The 13923-nt window shown below is 40.0% G+C and overlaps 1 protein-coding gene across 3 annotated transcripts in view; it reads left to right on the top strand.

The window, feature by feature from the left end:
• Positions 1-715: 715 nt before the first annotated feature.
• The window catches only part of CENPU (centromere protein U), an 18555-nt gene continuing 5347 nt past the window's right edge, over positions 716-13923 (top strand). The window contains exons 1-10 of one of the 3 annotated variants that reach the window (XM_071556313.1): positions 716-1088; positions 2279-2408; positions 3821-3938; positions 5321-5426; positions 6235-6325; positions 7394-7466; positions 10423-10540; positions 10932-11010; positions 12045-12092; positions 13401-13462. In XM_071556313.1, coding sequence (XP_071412414.1) covers positions 2358-2408; positions 3821-3938; positions 5321-5426; positions 6235-6325; positions 7394-7466; positions 10423-10540; positions 10932-11010; positions 12045-12092; positions 13401-13462 — 746 coding nt within the window. In that variant the 5' untranslated portion in view covers positions 716-1088; positions 2279-2357. The other 2 variants (XM_071556314.1, XM_071556312.1) reach the window with 2 other exon arrangements.

Below are 13923 nucleotides of genomic sequence, written 5' to 3'. Positions count from 1 at the left end.
GAGTTGCCCCATCAAGGTAGATGAAGCATCACCAGCAGGGCCCTGTTTAGAGGTCCATGTGAATGCAGATGTCAGTGTGAGATACTAAGCACACTTGGTTCTAGCCACGGTAGATGTTCTCCTCTTGAGTAATTTTGTATGTTGCTTTATACATTTCTTCCCCACCGAAGGAAATAAAAGTTTTTCTCACTTACTCAATAACATATTCAAGTATGTGCGTGTGCTGCTTGGAAGGACAGAGTGAAGTGTCACCAAACCTCTCCTAGTGGAGGGGGCTGCGATGGATGAAAGCTGCATCTAAGGTTTATGTTCATAGTGCATTCCATCAAAGAAGCCTTTCTAGAAGAGCCACGTGACACTACAGAAAGAAAGCTCTGCTGTATCACCTTTGCCTCAATGGCCTGCTCAATGAGACTGGGTGCTATAGCCAGTAACTGAGAAGTCTAAAGACAACTCACCACCTGTTAATCCTAAAGTGCTCATTTCACTGTTAGAGCTTCCTGGGTTAGGTAACAGTGGGTAGGTGTTAGCAGCAAACATCTTTGAAAGAACAGTTGCACCTGTGGATGAAGAGATGTGACATCAAAGGCCCCTCAACTAGTGAGCCTTGATGAATTGCTGAATTTAATTGCTGAGTAATTTAATTGCCAGAGATGGAATTAAAAGGTTTCAAGGTAAAGCCTACTTGGTTTTTTGGGTTGTTTGGGGTTTTTTCCACACTGTTACAGCGAGTACTATTTTTGTGTGTTTTAAATTAACTTATGAACCGCTGTGAGTTTTTGATACTTGATTTCAGGTTTATCTTTACAGAAGTGATCTTGTTCAATTGTTTCCATTCCAAAATTCTTTACAGAGAGAGTGGTCAGGCATTGGAATGGCCTGCCCAGAGAGGTGGTGGATTCACCATCCCAGGAGATTTTTAAACTGAGATTGGACGTGGTACTGAGTAAATGGACTGGAGTTGGACCAAGAGTTGGACTTGATGATCTCGGAGGTCTTTTCCAACCCAATCGATTCTATGATTCTGCGAAAAAACTGTCTCTCGTAGCCATTACTTTCTCTGGCAAAGAACCAATACCTTTCCCTAGGTAAGTACTAAAGTATTTTGCCCATATGGTTTGTTTCTGAAAATCGTACATTAAATTACATTCAATTTAATACTAACCAAAGGAATCATCAAGCTCCTCAAGCTGATTTGTTTCTGCTACCTTCAATATCCTTGAGACATCTGGTTCCTCAAGTGGAAGTGATTTCCAGCGCAGATTGGAATTGGCTTTGTGTTTCTGGATGGGTACGAAATTAACAGATGGATTATCCAGCTTTTGAGTGTACAACAGATTAAAGATGACAATGAATTTCAGGAACATTTGACTAGAAATACATTTAACCAGGACCATATTAACTACTGAGCTATGGCATGAAATAGCTGGAGCCTGTTTTTATCTCAGGCTATGGGGTTTTTGCCCTAAGAGAAGTGATGGCACAAAATATGTAAATTCTGCTATTTGATACTGTACTCTAGTGAGCTTTATTTCATAGAAATAAGTATACAAACTTAGAAATAGCAGTCTAATATCTGGTTTCTGTGATCTGTAGCCTTTTTCTTTTCAGGCATTAAAATATTTCTTCTTTCATCTCTTTATTACATAAATTTCCATTCTTGCCTAATTGATTTTTTTTCATTTTAAAAAACTGGAAAGTTATAGTGTAACTTCTTATAAAAAGTGGAATTTTTAAATTAAGGATTACACAGATACTTCTATAAAACAGTAGGGTAGAGGAGAATGACATAGGTTTATGAAACGGTTGTGTGTCATTCATATCAACTGGAAGTGAATTTTAGTGGGGTTTTTTTTAGTCAGACATTAAAGGCGAACCACTCGGCAGAGCGCGGGTTGGGTGACTGCCGTGACACGCTCGGGGTGGGCCCCACAGCGGGGCTGTCCCGCTCCCTCTACCGGCCGCTCCTCCCCGCGTCCGCACTTCCTTCCCTTCCCGCCTGGAAGGGCGGCTGGAAGAGGGAGGGCCCTGCGGGCCTGGCCGGGCCCTGCTCGGAGGGCGGGGCGAGGGCGAGCCCTGCCCGCCTGTGGGCCCGGGAGGCAGCGCGGCCTGAGCGGCGCAATCGGCGCGATTTTTGTTTGTGTGCCGGGCTGGGTGCGGACACATGCGTGTGTGTACAGACGTTATACAGCGCTCTAGGCTAACGAAGGGAGTTTTACTGCTTTTGAAGTGCTCTGAGCGTTAGTTGAAGTAACAAAGATCTCCCGCTCTCTCGCAGATACTGACACGGAGAAAGGTGCTTTGCGTCGGGGATAATTTTTCACCAACTTTATCCTCAGCATATCCTGAGTAGCGAAATGTCTGCGAAGAAGAAAATAAAGAAGAATCCTACCAGCTGTAAGCTACAGGTAAGTTTTGCCAGGTTGGGCAGAATTGAAACGAGCCAGCGTTGTGTTTTTGTGGAGTCCAGAGGTTGTGAAGGGCCTGGGTGGAAGCCGCGGGGGGAGCGGCTGAGGGAGGAAGGGAGGGAAGAAGGGCACTTGTGTTCAGCCTGGGGAGAGGCAGGGGGGAGACCTCGCTGCGGGCTCAGCTGCCTCACAGGGGAAGGGAGAGGTTCAGGCACTGATCTCTGGTGACCAGTGACAGGGCCCGAGGGAATGGCCTGAAGTTGCCTCAGGGGAGGTTTGGGTTGGATAATTAGAGAAAGGTTCTTCATCCGGAAGATTCTGGGCACTAGAACAGGCTCCTCGGGGCAATGGTCACAGCACCAAGTCTGACAGAGGCGTTTGGCTGGTGCTCTCAGGTACATGGTGAGATTCTGGCGCTGTCCTGGGCAGAGCCAGGGTTTGGACTTCAGTGATCCGAGTAAGTCCCAGGTATTCTGTGATTCTGTCTTGTGTTCCCGTGCAGTCAGGGCGCTGTTTCTGGAGGTGGATGCACAGGAATTAATGCAGGGCTTGGTTTGCACGGGCATTGGAAGTGTGTACAGTCGCTGCTCGAGCAGGCCTGGGGCGAGTGTGTGGGATTCTCTTTTTTTCCTTCTAAGAGTAGTACAGAATGGGCCATTGACTTTCAAACAGGCAAAAATTTAAAAGCAGCCTCATAAAAGAAAAGAGAACAATTTCTAGAGGAAATAGTTGATGTATCTATGCTTGGTACCATTACAGAACTTGTGGGCTAAAAAGCTCAGCAAGCTGTGTAGACCTTCCTGTTTTCTGGTTATAAATTACCCTCCATGCACACACACCAATTAGTGAGGAAATTCACTTCCAGTTGATATGAATGACACACAACTGTTTCATAAACCCCTGTCATTCTCCTCTACCCTTCTGTTTTATAGAAGTATCTGTGTAATCCTTAATTTAAAAATTCCACTTTTTATAAGAAGTTACACTATAACTTTCCAGTTTTTTAAAATGAAAAAAATCAATTAGGCAAGAATGGAAATTTATGTAATAAAGAGATGAAAGAAGAAATATTTTAATGCCTGAAAAGAAAAAGGCTACAGATCACAGAAACCAGATATTAGACTGTTATTTCTAAGCTTGTACACTTATTTCTATGAAATAAGACAACGCTCACTAGAGTACAGTATCAAATAGCAGAACTTAGACATTTTGTGCCATCACTTCTCTTAGGGCAAAAACCCCATAGCCTGAGATAAAAACAGGCTCCAGCTATTTCATGCCATAGCTCAGTAGTTAATATGGTCCTGGTTAAATGTATTTCTAGTCAAATGTTCCTGAAATTCGTTGTCATCTTTAATCTGTTGTACACTCAAAAGCTGGATAATCCATCTGTTAATTTCGTACCCATCCAGAAACACAAAGCCAATTCCAATCTGCGCTGGAAATCACTTCCACTTGAGGAACCAGATGTCTCAAGGATATTGAAGGTAGCAGAAACAAATCAGCTTGAGGAGCTTGATGATTCCTTTGGTTAGTATTAAATTGAATGTAATTTAATGTACGATTTTCAGAAACAAACCATATGGGCAAAATACTTTAGTACTTACCTAGGGAAAGGTATTGGTTCTTTGCCAGAGAAAGTAATGGCTACGAGAGACAAAGAGTTTTTATGTTGCTTTCTATAATTTAGGAAGTAACAGGAATAATGATGTAATATGTGCAAGTAAAAGTTAACAGAAAAATACTGGCTGTTTGTTTTATAGTCTGAACGGTAGAATTTCACAGATTATAATCTTGCAGTTGTGTAAGAATTTACATTTAAAACCCAAAGTTCAGTATCTGAAGTTGTTCTCTATTAAATTACACAAATCATGAAATGAAAATTTTGCTATTGTAAGGGTGTTCAGGGCAGCAAGTTTGGACATTCAGAGGGATGTTGTTGTGCCACTTTCCAATGTTCTTTAAAAAAATAACATAAAAATGTATCAATTTTGGTGAGTAATTAAAACAACTTCCATGCTTTGTGTTGGACTTCTGTAATGAGGCCTCAGTGTACAGGCAGAGAATCAGTTTAGATTAAGTAGATGCTCCTATATGATGTCCTCTGTTATTATTATATAAATATTTGAAAAACTGTAATTAGAAGTTGTAGAAAAAATGCTAAGAGCTATTTCTCAACTGTAGTAGTTATTATTCTAAGAAAATTATGGAAAATATACATGTGACTACTGCAAAGAGCATTGAAAATGAGCTATAAAGAAAAAATTAGCAAAAGGGTTGTTATAAGGGCAAGGCTGCAAGATGAAAAGCTCTTCTTTTCCTCACTTCTGTGCTATGTATTTACTATAAAAAGGATGCCTACTATAAATGTAAACTAACACAAACTTTTTGTGGCATTGTGTTTGAAAAAAGAATTTCATACTACTGAAGGCATGCTGAAACCTCTGAGTTCCCAGAGTTCAATCTATTTGGGTAGCTGCCTTCAAGAATTCTACATTGACAAATATTCTGTAGCAGCTGGAACCGCCTTCTTATAGTGTCCAATAAAGCAGCTTAAAGTCTATATCTAAAAAAAGTTGGAAAGTAGCTGTTTAAATGTGTAGATTTATGTTTGCTATAGCAAAGAGAGACCTTGAAGACACTGTACAAAATATTTTGGTTGCTATATGCCATGTGTACATGCTGAGCTTTCCTGCACTTTTGGTTTCAGTTTGTGAAGAAACAGCAGGTGGATGGGTACAGAAACCATAAAACTTTGCACTACATATTTTTTCCTAATCCTCAAAAAATACTTTTAACCAGAACTTCCTTTTTAATAGCAAACCACAAATATTTAACTAAATGCTTAGCAGTGCTCCTTGCTTCAAGAGATGAGAGCAGTTTTTATGCAGCTTATTTTCTGTTCTTTGTAGATCACCCTTTGCATAGTACTGCTGTGGATGCTTATGAAGAGGAACATTCACAAACTGAGTCACTTGCTCATGTTTCAGCACCACAAAGGCAACATACAGAAAGAAGGTCTGGTGAAAAAAAAATTCCAGCATTTAATTTCATCTTTAGATTGAGTGGGAAAAATGTTCTGTTTGTCAAGTTTCCCTGGCTGGTTATTAAACAGATGCTTTAACTTAAAATTTTCCAGAGGAGAAACCAAAAGAGTGAGGTTGAAGATTGTAGAAAAGAAATAGTACAATAAATCTGAGTCTGCCTTCTGTAAGCAGTACAGTGATTTAAGTTTTTATATGAACAGATTTTCAAAATGCTTCTGTGAGGTATTAATTAGTTCTCTAAATGCTGATGTCTAATGTTAAAAGATGGAAAAACTGAAAAATGGGTAGAAGCTAGTTAAATTATATGTCACAAAGAAAATTATTTTTTAAATATTTTAATATTTTAATTCAAATTTTTGTATATTTCTCATCTGTTAAATCAGATTTAAATGTGAAATAGTTCTCATTGAATAGCAAGACAATAATAGTACTTGTATGAGAGTATATTGTCAGAGCATTGTTACTTTGATTTTCAACCTCACCTCTCCCCAACAAAACCTTCTCCATTCCTGCTAAAAGTCCTCAATGAGAATTTTGTCTGTTTCCAAGTTTCTGCTCAGTACACCGTGGCTATCCCAGTGTCAGTCGTGCGGGTTGCTGCTGAGGGATGAGAGTTCTGTTCCCTTTACATGCCCATTTGAAACTCGTTATGTAGTCTACATGGGAAACACAGACTAAGTGACATAGTACAAAATATTCCCCAAAATGGAAGATGATGTTGTGTATGTGGTGAAGATCATTCTTTCTTGGTGTGTTAGTGCATGTTTTTCTTTTCCCAGTAAAAAAATGCATTGCTCAAAGACATCTGATGGTGATGTGCAGAGATTCAACACAGCTGATGCTGCAGGTGGACCTCCTAAGGAGACTGTGGTACAGAAAAAGTTACATGACTATTATCAGTCAATTTAATTTTAGCTTACTTGATGCCATGACTGCATTAGAGGATGGGGTGAGAGGAAGACATTCCATTTGTTTCTTAGTAGTACCTTAGTACTTAATTATATCCAAAATAATCAATCCTCAGAGTATTCCTGTGTAATGGCCTAGTGAAATGCTTAAAGCTACAGTCATTGAGGAATATAACATCATAGCGAGGTGTTCTGGATCCTGTAGCCTATTCTCTTGCTCATTTGGGAATATGTTCTTTCCTTCTTTCAAATATCTTCTTTGTATCTAGAATATGTGTGCTTGAAGAATGGCATACTAGATGGACTATAAATCCTTTGTGCTTGTTCAGTATTGAAGCAAACAAATCTATGAGAGAAAAGAATATTGGTAAAATTAATTTTGAATATGTATTAGAATGAAGAACTATTTCATTATTTAAAATGCTTTTGGCCCACTTAGCTTACAGACACATAGAGGAAGTTAACCATCTGCACGCTTGAAGGTAGACCTGTGATAAAAGAAGCTGTGCAGTGGTTTGTATAAAAGCTTTTTCCTTATTGAAATTTATTGGAATTGTAGAAAATGATGTTGTGAGATTCAGTACAGAATGCTGTTCTTTCATCAGTAAGCTGGATGTATGCAGCTGGATGTGTGCAGAAGTGCTGTTGGGGTCACAAAGTAGTCAAAGTAGAGAAAGAATTTGGATGGAATGTGAGTGGAAAGTAAGGTGTGTAGGCACTGCTGATCACTGGGAAATGTTAATGCTGCACAATGACTATGCTGACTGAGGGTCCTTATGCTCCATAACATGTTTCTAGTCCTGCATGGCCAGTGGCAAACGTGTCAGTTGGTCAGTGGTGTTGGGCAGCCACTGTCCCACAGCAGGGTGGTCACTGTGCTGGGATGCTGATGAAACAGGCCTTTGTAAAGGATACTGATGTTTCAGGCAGGAAATGCTTTCCTGCATTCTGCCTAATTGCCATCTCTCAGAATTTTAAATTAATAACAAAAGAGTTTAATTTGAAAGTTAATCTGCTTTTTGTATCACAGAAGGCTCTGAATAGTACTCAGTTCCAGGAGAAAAAGAAGCAGCCTTCAGAGGAGAACACATCAGATTCTTCCGGTAAAGTAGACTTTTCAAAACTCCCATATAGCTTTTCCTCATTCAAGATGAATGTGTTTCCATGGTTTTAGTTTCTGGTATCTAGAAACATACTCTTGGAGATAAGGCAAAATAGGAAGGCATATACCCAGTGGAAGCGAGGTCAGGTGACATGGGAAGAATTCAAAGAAGTTGCTTGCCACTGTAGAGAGAAAATTCATGTGGCCAAAGCTCAGTTGGAGTTGAAGCTGCCAGAAATGTGGGGGACAACAAAAAGAGTTTTTTCAAACATATTAATGGCAATAGGCAGTATAGAAATGTCATTGCCTGTTACAGGATGAGGATGGTCACCTCACAATCAGGGACAGAGACAAGGCAGAGGTGTTTAATGCTTTCTTTGCCTCTGTCTTCAACATGGATGATGGACCAAGGGGGACTCAGTGCCCTGAGCTGGAGGACCCTGACTGTGAGAATGATCAACTCCCAGTTGACCCTGAAACTGTGGGATCTGCTGCTCCAGATGGAATCCCTTCAAAACTATGGAGCCTGATGGGATTCATCCTAGAATCCTCAAAGAGCTGGCTGATGTCATTGCAAAACCTCTCTCAATGATTTTTGGGAGGTCTTGACAATCCAGAGAGGTCCCAGCTGACTGGAAGCTGGTGAGCATTGTCCAGATTTTCTAGAAGGGCAAGAAGGAAGACCCCAGAAACTACAGGCCTGTCAGTCTCACTTCAGTGCTTGGTACAGTTATGGAGAAGATTATTCTGGGAGGTACTGAAAAACACCTGAAAGACAACACAGTCATTGGTCACAGCCAGAACAGCTTCATGAGAGGGAAGTCCCACTTGTCAAACCTGAGTTCCATCTATGACAACGTAACCCATCAAGTTGATCAAGGGAAACCAGTTGATTTTAATCTTTTTGGATTGCATTAAGGCATTTGATACTGTCTCTCATAGGATCCCTCTGGACAAAATGTCCAGCACAGCTGGATAAACATCATGTGGTGGGTGAGCATTTGGCTCACAGGGCGAGCACAGAGGGTGACAGTGAATGGGGTGACACCAGACTGGTGACCTGTCACTAATGGGGTTCTGAAGCTCCATCTCAGGCCCTGTGCCCTTCAATATCTTCATTAATTACTTGGACACAGGACTGGAAGGGATAGTAAGCAAGTTTGCAGATGACACAAAACTGGAAGGAGCTGTTGACTCCCTCAAAGCAGGGAGGACCTGCACAGAGACCTCAACAAATTAGAGGACTGAGCAATCACTAAGCATATGAAATTAAACAAGGGGAAGTGATGGATTCTGGGATGGGGCAAGCCAGGATGTGTGTACAGACTGGGGCATAAGATGCTGGAAAGCAGTGCCACAGAAAGGGCCCTGGGAGTCCTGGTTGATGGCAAGTTGAATACAAGTCAGCAGTGCCCTGGCAGCCAGGAGGGCCAACCCTGTCCTGGGGGGGCATCAGGCAAAGCATCGCCAGCTGGTCGAGGGAAGGGGATTGTCCTGCTCTGCTCTGCACTGGATTTGGCCTTGCCTCAAGTCCTGAGTGTAGTTTTGGGTGCCACAGTATAAGAAGGATATAAAGATGTTAGAGAGTGTCCAAACAAGGGCTATGAAGATGGTGAACGGCCTTGAGGGTGACCTGTGTGAGGAGCGGCTGAGGTCACTTGGTCCGTTCAGCCTAGAGAAGAGGAAACTAAGGGGAGACCTCCCTGTGAGGGGAAGAGGATGGTCAGGTACTGATCTCTGTGGTGACCAGTGACAGGACCCAAGGGAATGGCCTGAAGTTGTGTCAGGGGAGGTTTAGGTTGGATATTAGGAAAACAATCTTCACCCAGAGGGTGGTTGGGTGCTGGAACAGGCTCCCAGGGAAGTGGTCACAGCATCAAGCCTGCCAGGGCTCAAGAAGCATTTGGATAGTACTCTCAGGCATGTGGTGTGACTCTTGGGGATGGTCCCATGCAGGCCTAAGAGTTGGACTCGATCCTTATGGGTCCCTTCCAACTCAGCAAATTTTGTGCTGCTGCTTCTAGAAATGGGAGGTTTTGCTTTCAGTTTTAGTATATACCCCCATTTCATTCGTGTGTTTTGCATCCCTGGACTGGCCTATTCCTCTCCTGAAGGGGTAAAGCATCATATGCATTATACCTCTAAGGCAGCCTGGTTCCCTTTGGAGGGCAGTCTGGGGCTGTGGATATGAAGCTGTAAGAGGTGCATTCCTTGGTCTGGAAGCCTCGAGCAGCAGCTGAGGCAGAACTTGGAGTGCCCCTGACATGCAGTGTGGGCACAGCTGTTGGTATAAAGACTTTTGAGACAGGACCTTTGAGACATGGAGCTTCAAGACAGTGGCATTTTTCAGTAGGGAGAAACTGTTTCTCCTGTGTCATCTTGCTTCCTTTGAATGGGATTCCATCATGTTGTAGTGCTAGAATGACATTTTGGGAGGTGTGAAGAAATATTGTTTAACTTCTTGGGGAATTAGGTAATACTATTGCAAAGTTTAAAGAAATATATTTGTAGATAGGAAGCATATATGGTATTAATACAAAATGTATACAAAGATAAAATAAAAATAATTTGAAAAAGACAAATAGAAAAGCTCTTGATTCTTTGAGTAATATGGGTTGCCTAAATTCAGGCTAACAGTTTTTACAACACAAAAAATGTCTACAGTACACTATGTAATTTATCAGTTAGTTTACTAATGTGTTCCTAGACTTCCTTAAAATGATAGAGTAAGTTGTATGTGATTGATCATCCCAATTCTAAAGGGTTCCTGTATAAATCTATCATAGTTGCTCAGCCAAAGACAAATTAAATAAATAATATATCATTCTTCTCAAATTTGATATTGAAATATTGATAACTTGTAGATAGTTATTTTGATGGTGAGAACAATAATTTTTCTATTCTTTTGGAACATGTACCTGAGTTGTGTAACACTTATATTTATTCTGTTGTTTCAGTGGATAGCCGACATTCTGTACATGTTTGGTGTCCCAAAGAGCTGACGAGATCTGCTGGAGATATTACAGAACTGGATGTTGTTCTGGCTGAAGTTGAGAGGATAGCAGCAAATTACAGGTAAATATTCTGCTTTCCTCTGACTGAACGTTCAAAGTTTTTAAAAGAATTACCTGTATTTTTGGCTAGTGAGCTGTCCTTTAGGGAATGCAATATTGCATGGTTACATTCTGATGTAATTTTAATGATTGTTAACTTTCTATGATACAAGTTTTTTTCATATGTGATCTTGGCATGATCCCAAGGATTTGATATTTTTTCAAACAACAACACATCTCAGCTGACATTTTTCAAGGTAGAAATTAAGCTATTGGTAATGTATGAAACATCTGCAGTTGCCTAGCAGCTTAACATTGGGTTTTATTCGTTATTCAGAGGAGGAATGTTTTTGGATGAGATTTTCCCTTTACTAAACCAAATAGGTTGTGTTCTGTCCCTCTGACTTCTCCAGACAAAGCATAGAATCAAACATTTGCAGAAAAGCTATCAACGACTTCTGTTCTGCTTTCAAGGACCAAATCATCGATCTTGTAAGTACACCAGAAATAAAATCAATTTTGTGGTCAAAGGGCCTATGGTTTTATGTTGTTCTTCACACATTTATTTTACAATATGTAAAATTTACCAGAGTTTATTGTGTGCAGGTTGTGATTTGATACCTCTGTGCAGGCTTTTATGAGAATTGCCTCTAAACACAACACTGCTGTCATGCAAGTACTTTGCAAAATTGTCAGCTTTTGAGAACAGGGAGGCATCTAATAATCCTGAAGTGTTTGTCCTATCTAAATCACTATATAGGAAAACTGGAGAGCTGCATAATTTGGACAAGCATACAGCTATGTCAAACACTGTTTTAAAATCTCATGGAGTAGAGTTTTAAAAAGCCAATGGTTTAATTTTTATACTGTGTCTCAGTGACTCTAGAGGCCTGAGTAAGACTGACATAGTCCAGGGAAAATCATCCTGTTTTAATTAACAGTTTGAACATAACTGTAACTGTGAGATACTCAAGGCCCCTCTGGACATGATCCTGTGCCATGTGCTCTGGAGATGACCCTACTTGAGTGGGGAGGTTGGACCAGACAACCCACTGTGGTCCCTTCCAGCCTGAGCCATTCTGTGATTCTGTAACAAGCTGATGGGCTTGGAAAACTGAGATTTCTTCTCACTAATTGCAATGAGTAAAATGAACTCAGAACTTTTTAGGAGTTGTGATAAGTACAATGGATAAGTACTAAAAGTATAGCTCTGAGTGTTTCATTAGAAGCAGTAAGTTTTAAAAAGGTTAGATTTATACATATATGTAAAGTTACAGAAAAATCAAGCCAGTATTACAGTAATTGGTACAAGGAGTATATTGCACTAATTTTGTACAACAGTCTTCCTCTGGCATGAGGACACAGTCAATACACAACTGATACTCTTGTAATCTGCCTTTGAAACAGTGTTGGTTTTTGTAAATATCTTCTTACCTTATTCCGAAGTCATTCTTGCAGCAGTGTTTTTAGGATAGCAATGAACTCAAGATCCATAGTCAATCTGTAATTCTTCTTTTCCTTTGTAGATAGCAGGAGTGCAGGAATTAAAGAATATGAAGAGAAAAAATGCTAAGGTAAATACATACGTATCACTGGCAAGTAGGGCATGCAATAGCGGCATTGACGTTTCAAGAAGTTGACCGGAAGAAATAAAATAGTTGACAAAAGGCTGTACTGTACTACAGAATCACCTGCACAAATAGAGGACAGGGAACCACCAGTTTTTTTGGAAAATATCTGAGAAAATATGATGAAACCCAAACTCCATGTGTAGACTGCTATATGATGTAAAAAGAAGGAATACACATTAGGATGTGTAGGTATCTATGCATGTGAATTACTCTTGTTTTTTGGAATTTTTTTTTTATGAATAGTTGTGAGGCCTCTGGAGAGTCAGTTAAATACTGACAGCTAACCTTCAAGAAACATAAATGAATATAAAATCTAGGAGGCCAGCAAAGATGGTGACCTATGACAATAGAATTGGATTGCTTAGTTTAAAGAAGAGGAGTCTATGGGAACTGCATTTCCTAAATATATGCAGAATTTTTGTTCAGAGGAAGGCAGTTCCTCTGTTCCTTTGGAGCGAGTAGTAATTCACTGAAAATGCAGCTGGGGAGTGTTGACAGGAGGAGCAGATTGCAATGCTTTTATCAGAGAGAGGTGGATCCCCTAGAGCAGAGAGATTTGAGAGGAGTTTAGGCACTGTGTGGCTTTCTGCCCAGATTAACATTTTCTGCCAACTTTTCAAGGATAAAATACCTTTTAACAAATAAGGTCAACATAATGCTTATTCTGGGAGGTAGTAATTAATATGCTACAGTCTTGTTGATATGGTAAGCTACTCTGTATGTAAAATGAAAATTTTAATACACATCTAGAATTCACAGCCACTCACATTCATCCTTAGTTTGACTCATATATTTGCTTAAAATTGGATTTTTAGTTGCTAAATTTAATTTTATGATTAGCTTTGGGTGTTGCTTTTTCTTATTTTTAATTGGATGTTATAATAAAGAAAGCTTACTTAGTTATGGCAATTGTACTGAACATACATTTGTACTGGTTTGCATTTTCAAAACAATAACCTCACAGAGTTGGTCAAGTTTGAGTTCAAAATGTCACAAATTCCTTTTGTATGCTTGTAAGTCCCGTGTTCCTTCTGCGAAATTTTGGGTGGAGATAAAAGTTTGACATTTTAAACAGCTTTAAAGTGTTTAAAATACAAATGTAAAATATGGCAGTTTATAAGGTCTGGTATCTTGGAACCTTCCACAAGAATCAGAAGCATAAAATCTCAGAGAGAAAAGCCAATGAAATTTGAGTTGTTTGCCTTAAGTTACAGAAACTGTTTCAAAGACTTTGCTCGCTACTTGTTTCAGACAGTAACAAACATCAAAAAGAAAAGGCAGCGACTGGTGCAACTCCGAGAAGAGCTGATTGGGTAAGTTTCCAGTGATGCACAATAATAGCCCGAAGAACTTAAGGCATCTGGTATTTTGTCGCTCAGAAGGGGAAGTAACTTTTTTTGTTCTTTTATTGTAATGAAATTACTGCTGTCTTGCTTTTGTTTTTACAAAAGCTCGTGATAACCTCTCCTTTACATATTCCAGTTGCCTAGTCAGTCATTCTTGAAAGTTCTCTTGGCTAACTGGTTACTAGGATGGTGGTTCACACCATACATTCATAACAAACACTGATGTTACAATTTGAATTGCAAAGGTGCTGTATCATAAATTTACAAAGGTAACAAAGAGGACTTTTTAGTTTTGAGGTGGGAGAGTGTATTTCAGCTCTGCAGTTTGGCAGGGGTTCCTCTGAGTACATAGTTTGCTTCCATCTCATGCAGCCACACAATTCCCCTTCTCTAAATTGACATTAATCTTAAGTGTCATTTAGACACAC

The sequence above is a fragment of the Pithys albifrons genome, chromosome 5, assembly GCF_047495875.1.
Source record: "Pithys albifrons albifrons isolate INPA30051 chromosome 5, PitAlb_v1, whole genome shotgun sequence".
In the NCBI taxonomy this organism is placed as follows: Eukaryota; Metazoa; Chordata; class Aves; order Passeriformes; family Thamnophilidae; genus Pithys; species Pithys albifrons.
This window is presented reverse-complemented; position numbering and strand designations above follow the sequence as displayed.